Genomic DNA, 6,934 nt, shown 5'->3' with positions numbered 1-6,934 from the left:
GTTATTACAAAAGTAACTAAAATGAAATAAAATTCAAGAAGGAAGGTCTTTAGTTTTTGTTAATTTAGTGAAATTCAACACGGCAAACACCAACACATATTTATATTCTATTATTGTACCGTTCAGAACGTCTTAATTGTTCCAATCTAACAAATACTGCATGTATACTGAGACTGTAAAGTGCAACTTACCATCATGATTTAAATATGGAATATCACAAATAAGACAGCGACACGTTTTTATGTGTGAACAATGTTTTAAGTTTTTATTGAATCTCAGGCAGAAACATACATGATAAACCTTTATTGCTCATGGCAACCTGCATTGCCCTCATTGGACCATCATCACATCTAAGCCAACAATAAGAAACTGAATCAAGCATCACTTTAAATCGTCTTTGAAAACACACCAGCTTTTTTCTGTGTAGCTAAATTAGAAGGCAAACTGCAGTATTCACTGTGTGTCTGTGCGTATCGAGGGAAGGCGGTCTTTTTCTCACAAATCATTGTATAATGCTAAACCTGGTCTTATAATTCACTCTCGACTCAACGCTGCTTATTCAAAAACACATTTTTTATTCACACTGTTTTGTTGTTATTCTTTCCCTTTTAAGTGATCCTGATGGTAATAGTATATATGCTGTAAATTCTGGTTTTATGGCTGAAAGCTTAAGGTTTTTGGCTATTATATGAACAGCCAAGCAGTCATTCTTCATCAAAACAATAAAATAAAAAAAGGAAAACCCTGCAAACATGTAAATTAAACTTCCTGAAAGCATACATATTTATAGATACATATATTTTTTTAATTACTAATAATATTAACGGTTATATAGACATGAAAACACAGTCAAACTCAGGTGTTATTGCCATATTATTTTTTGCATGATAACAAAGAGGATAAAAGGAGACCGAGATGATGGGAGCACATATTCACAAGACTAACTCTTACAGACAAATGGCATGCAGGACGTGAAGAGACACAGTGTGAGAATAGAAACATTTTAAACACTATACTACATGAAGGGCATTGTGGGAGTGTGTGAGGAAGGTAGACAGAAATTTTACAGAGATTTTAACATTGTGTGCAAAAGGTTTCACATTTATTTTAGACAAGGCTGAACATAAAACGAGCTTTAGGAGCACACAAGAGTAGTCTTTAAAGTTCCTTTTTAAAATATGGCTTATCAAGTTATTACTTTTTTCTTTTAAAGACAGACATACAGAATAATATTTTTTAATATATAATATTTTTGATTGTTTTTTTGCCCACATGGAGGGTTGTTATGCACTGACTTATTTATGTACAAACTGAATGAATATGGTGTACAAGGGTATTATTTTCCAGTGGTGCAAGAAAGCTTTTGCATCCCTTGGAGGGGACAGAAAAGGGAGTTTAAAACTTCTCAGACTAGAAGGATAAACCGTCTAACATTTGTCTTTGCCCTCTGCTTGCTGTTAGCTTTGTAACATAACTAACGTTCACATGGCCGGTAAGCCAGCCTAGCTTAGTCCAATGGCTGCAGTTCACACTGTTGGTGCATTTCTTCATCACAAAACCTTGACTTGCCAAACAACATAACACCTTGCCAAAATTTAACTTCATGTTATTTGTTTAGATGTGTTTGGAAAAGGAGAAAAACCAAATTAAAGTAACTGTAGCCTGTGAACTAAGCTAGATAGTGTTAGCTAGCTACCTAGCTTACTTCTTGAGCATGTCTTGCAGTGGGCCTGGCAGGTATTTCATCACTGTGTCCATGATGCTTTCTTCCTCCTCCTCATCACCACAGCCAGCTGGCACAGCCTTCTTAGGTCTAGTCAAGCTGCCCGCTGCAGGCTCTTCTTGGGCGGCTGCTGCCTCAGCCTCGGCCTCTTCACGCTTTTTCAAGCCATACTAGAGTTGAAACAGAAGCACAAGTTTGAAGTATGACTGATTTGTGGGTTATTGCTTTTTGTTTATATGCTGATAAGAGTTCAGACAAAAAATACATTGCAAATTTGTATTTGACAAAAGCACACAAAGAAAAAAAAAGCATCCATTTAAAAAAAAAATGTTGCAATCAAAACATCATGGAAAAAGAAGTATTATTGCGCTGTCAGCCAGCTTTTTAAAGAGTGAGTGCTTCTTGTGAATCACATTTTTATAGACGCCTACACACTACATTTGTAAGATGCCATTTCTGGTTGACAAATGTCAGTCAAGTAATTTGGTAATCATAAAATAAAGCAGCTATGCATGTGACACTGCTAGCTTTGCCATGCTCCAGCAAGGACATGCACATAGTGTGGGCATTTTTCACACAATCTGGCACAAAGGAATGAAGCTGTGGAGGAAACTGACAGTGTCCTTTTGGTGCCAAGCACTTTAGGAGCTGTTCCTCACTCTTTGTTTTCCTCCGGGAGAACTTAAGAAGTATAGACGAGGTGACGAGCCAAGGGAGGAGTGCTGCTTTTCAACCCGCTGATTCACAGTGGGCTATTCCCTTCAGACCTGTCCCACCCACAGACTGCCTGCCTTTCACACTGCAGTGAAGTGGTTACACTGCAGCCACTGCAGTTTCAGCGTCTCTACAGCCCTGACTAGTTTGTATAAAAGAAATACAGTGTGTAATCATGGAAAAAGACAAACGTCCAAATAATGGCCTAATAAGATATATGTATATGTAGCTTCAATTGTATCCTGGCTACCATTACTGTTTCTAAATCAATCCAAGCTCATCTCATTTTTCAACAGCTTTTTACTTCTCTACAGCTCCTTCCTGATCTTCTACTGATCTATTTCATGGGTACGAGAGCTTTAAAAATAGCACAAAGCAAGCACAACAATGTCACGGTAGTCTATTTTAAACAAGTTTTTTTTATATATATATATAAATAAACAGTTGTGCTGTCAAGCCACCAAGATGATAAGCCTTTAGAAGGTACGTGAAAAACAAAAGAGAGAATGGCTTCTAAAAATCCAAGTTTCTCACATGAATGTCACAAAATTTGCCCATATGCATCTCTCGCGCAGTAAGCAGTGCTCATTGTATGACATTATTTAATTCTGCATTAATTGTTTCTTTATTGTCTTTGTTTTGGTGGTTGTTTTCATTACAAGACTGACTGACTTACTATAGTTCTGTTTGTTGGGTTGATAACTGTAAATTTTACTTTATGACTACCTTAGTTAGGCACAGTGCGAAATCCATTTTTTTCATTATACCTTATCTCTGATGCCTTGTCTCATCGATTCCCTCTCAGCCTCCATCTTGGCATATTTGGCCTTCCTCTCCTCCTCCTGCTGCCTCAGTGCCTCCTGTCTCTCCTCCTCTTTTTTCGCTGCATCAGGGTCCTCTTCCTTTTCCTCCCCACCAAGCATTTTGCCAACATCAGGAGGGCCTCCTGAGAGACACAAGAAACAAAAAAGAAACACATTAGACTGCTCCAGCAGGCTTTCAAGATTGAGCTGTCAAATTAGTTTGCGAGACACGAGATGACAAGCAGATAAACTGACTGAATGGAATAGAGACAGATGTATTTCACAAACACAGGTACAACCTTCAGCATTTCACCTTAGAGCTATTATTATCTGCCAGTATCCAATGCTATTTGACATCAAATGCAAAAACATTTCAGTTTTTGGTCTTTTGTTGGCCCTTTTCACTCACTATTTAATTTTCTTAAACAGATACTGTCTGAGCAGTTATTAATGGCACCTCTAATATGTTTACAAGCTGATTTCAAAGATTCTTTTAGCACAGCTCCTTTGCTGCCTGAGTTAGTTACAAGCATGGTTTAAATTAAAATGTGGTACTTCGAGCTACGCCACAAAAGCAAGGGCTTACCTTTACTCATGATTAGCTTTGGACACCACAGTTCTTCTTATTAATCTAGCATGCCATCCACTTTGTTGAATGCAAACACTGCACTATAAGGGCGCCCAATAAAAACAAGTACTCTACTGTAGTGTCCTCAGTTACCCACAACTGACTGAAATTATTCCTGATGTCTTTACTCTTTGTATTTTTTTTTAGTCCTGCACAGTTGCCGTGGAGCACCCATAATTTCGCTTTATTGTCATTGCTCTTTGTTGGCTCTCTAATTCTTCTATTCTAATTCCAACCAGATACTGTTTCACAGTCCATTTGGGGAATATGTGTTTATAGTTGGTGCCCTCACATGTCGTGTCACAATAAAATAGAGGGAAATGGATGTCTGCATTGACCATGATGTTCACCCTCTGCTGGTAACACTTGGTTATTAATTCAGAACTCACAGTATGGCCCATTTTGCTTGATTTTGGGAAATGAAACCAAAACATACCAGGCAAAGTCTATTTGAAAGACCAGTGCAGATGATCTGGCCCCGACAATCGTCTGACTCATACAAAACTGAGACACATTTTGATGAAATGGACAGCAAAGTATACCAAAAAAGGCAGCAAAAAAGAACCTTATGCTCAACCCTATTTAATACTGCTGTAAAGGCATTTGCAGGTGAAAGTCCCTTGTAGATGAGATCATTAAAAGCATTTTAAAAATAAAAAAATATGAAATGTAGTCTTTTCTCCCACAGTTTGTGTTTTGTCCTTGTGTCACTATGCTCTCCTTTTTTTCTCTCTTCTCTTTCCCCTCATCCCATAACCTGTCCCTAATGAGTTTGGTTGTGCTGGGAATCTTCATGTTGAAAAGGAGTTCTTTTGTCCCACTATTGCCGAGTGTTGCTGCTAGGTAAATGCCTGATGGTTGAGTCCTTACCTTGCAATATAAAGCAACCTGAGTTGGTGCTATGTAAATATAACTGAACTGAATGGAATTCTGCATTAACTAAGTAGTTTAAATGTTAGTGACCCCAGTAATGGCTGCAGTCCTAATAAGTATCAATGTGGAATTTGAAGAAAAAAGATGATATCAGATAGGCTATGGATCAAACGGTTTTTGCATAGCACACTGTTGATGTATACAGTTATTTGCCAGATGACACGGCATATGCTGTTTCTGCAACAATCAGAAGCAAGCAGGAAAAAAAGACGTACTCAAGAGACTAACAGTATAATCAGTATGACACAGGATGAAAGAATGGTGACAGATTTCAGAGAGTACACAGTTCTGTATATTAAACTACAAGGCATGAGCCTTTGAATATGCTTTACACAAATCTGCTTCCTGTGCCTGTCAGAGTTATACATCTAATAAAATAATACCTCCTGATTTCAGCACAGAAAATGTTGACTTCTGCAAACATGACTACTGTCATCAAGCATCATGATATAAAAGATTAGGAGAAAAACCAGTGGTCTGAAGAATCTTGGCAAAGACAGGAGGCGATAAGTAGTGAAGAGGCGGAAAGAAGAACTGGAGAATAAGGAATCTAGGATGTCAAGGCAGTCTACATCCGAACATTTTGACAAAACAAGAAGGGAAGCACGAAGAGTGTGATGAGAAGGAGAGAATCTGTCAAAAATAATCAAGTCCAATTTGTTGAAGTGTTCCAGTTAGTGGGATTATCCAACAGTTCATGTGAAGTTACAGTGTGACACAGAGAGAGGGAAAGTTGGAAAGGAAGCAATATGGAGAAAGTGCTGGATGAAGGAATAAGTTGTGTTAGAAAACAGTGAAGTAAACGAGAGAGTGAGGTTAGAACGAAGAGTGGGATTGACAAGATAAGAGGCGGGCAAGGACGTCGGACGAGAAAAATCAAGCAACCAAGACACAAGACTGACTACTCCTTCAGTCTTCCCCTGGTGCTGTTAGTTTTTCTGATTCATCAGCATAATAAAAACAAACTGTAGCAAAATGTAGAGAGAGATAAAAAGACATTTACGGGAGAGGACGAGAAAAGATGAGTTGGCAATGGGCGAGCGCAAGGGTGCTGAAGGACAGAAAATGAAAAACAAATTTTTGTGTTGGGTAATTAAGAAAACATAAATGACACCAGTTCTTCTGCTCACATCTCAAAATAAATTGCATCAAATATTCAAACAGAATTTAGCATAAACAAAGCAACCTGAGTAGTCACAAAACGCAAGTTTTAAAGGATGCCCGTATGCACATAAGCAAAATAGGATATCTGGGCTTGTGTGGAGAAGTAGGCTTGTTTGCTCTCTTAGTTAACCCCCAAATAATACATTTCTTTGAAAAATTCTAACTGTAAGAAAGGCCCTACAGCTCATTTGATCTATAACCTCAATAAAAATAAATAAATTAAAAAGGTCATATTTAATGCAACAGATTAAACATGTCAAGTATGCTGAAAGATCCCCTAGAAGAACACAATATCGAAATCTAAAAAGCTCTCCAGACACAATGAGGAAGAGGGCGATTGAAAGACATCAGTCTTAGAAATGTTACAAGGCTATTTCTAAGGCTCTGGGGCTCCACAGATTCACAGAGACTTTGTTACAAAGGAAGAAGACTTAAAACAATAGTAAATCTGCACAGAACAAACTCTGACAGCTCAGGTTGCACACACACTGTGCCAGTGCTTATGTAAAAAAGTACACTCAACGGAATAAGCTCCAACTCGTGTATGAAATGGAACACATTAATGTTCTAAATGTTAAAAAACATAAAAATAAAATCTATAACAGGGGAGGAAAACTTTTCTAACCCTGGAGCTACACCACCTACGGCTGGTTTCACCCACTTATACTTTGCTAGGCTTGCAAAAATAAGGGATTGACAACTGGAGAACTAGTAATAGCTCTAGCCCAGGGGCTAGGAAAGAAGACTGTAATCTCAAGACAGTTTGAACAGGTGTTGTATGGGAAGTGTAAAGCAGCAAAGCTACAATTATTAATAAGCTCAGTGGTTCTCAGACTTTTTTCCCACTGCAGAGGCTGAAAAAGTTCATACTCCAAATTCCTTCAGTTCTATCATTCAGTGAGAATAAAAACAATCCAAACTGAATTTCAGTGACATTGACCTATTAGTTTACTGCACCAGGAAACTCAT

At 38.0% G+C, this 6,934-nt stretch overlaps 1 protein-coding gene across 1 annotated transcript; it reads right to left on the bottom strand.

Moving 5' to 3' along the window:
* Positions 1-242: 242 nt before the first annotated feature.
* LOC134622662 (complexin-1-like) lies at positions 243-3,381 on the bottom strand. Its single transcript, XM_063468056.2, has 2 exons — positions 3,205-3,381; positions 243-1,893 (listed from the first exon to the last, which is right to left on the bottom strand). The coding sequence occupies exons 1-2, from the start codon at positions 3,358-3,360 to the stop codon at positions 1,702-1,704; spliced, it is 348 nt and encodes a 115-aa protein (XP_063324126.2). The 5' UTR covers positions 3,361-3,381; the 3' UTR covers positions 243-1,701.
* Positions 3,382-6,934: the final 3,553 nt, after the last annotated feature.

This window comes from Pelmatolapia mariae, unplaced genomic scaffold (genome assembly GCF_036321145.2).
Source record: "Pelmatolapia mariae isolate MD_Pm_ZW unplaced genomic scaffold, Pm_UMD_F_2 NODE_ptg000123l+_length_129325_cov_1, whole genome shotgun sequence".
NCBI lineage: Eukaryota > Metazoa > Chordata > Actinopteri > Cichliformes > Cichlidae > Pelmatolapia > Pelmatolapia mariae.
Note: the sequence above shows the minus strand (reverse complement) of the source record. Positions and strands in the feature narration are given on the sequence as shown.

Coding starts and splice junctions, on each gene's coding strand:
- LOC134622662 (XM_063468056.2), bottom strand. CDS start 3,360: ATGCTTGGTGGGGAGGAAAAGGAAGAGGACCCTGATGCAGCGAAAAAA. Junction 1,894..3,204: donor GACAAGGCATCAGAGATAAG/GTATAATGAAAA, acceptor TTTCAACTCTAG/TATGGCTTGAAAAAGCGTGA.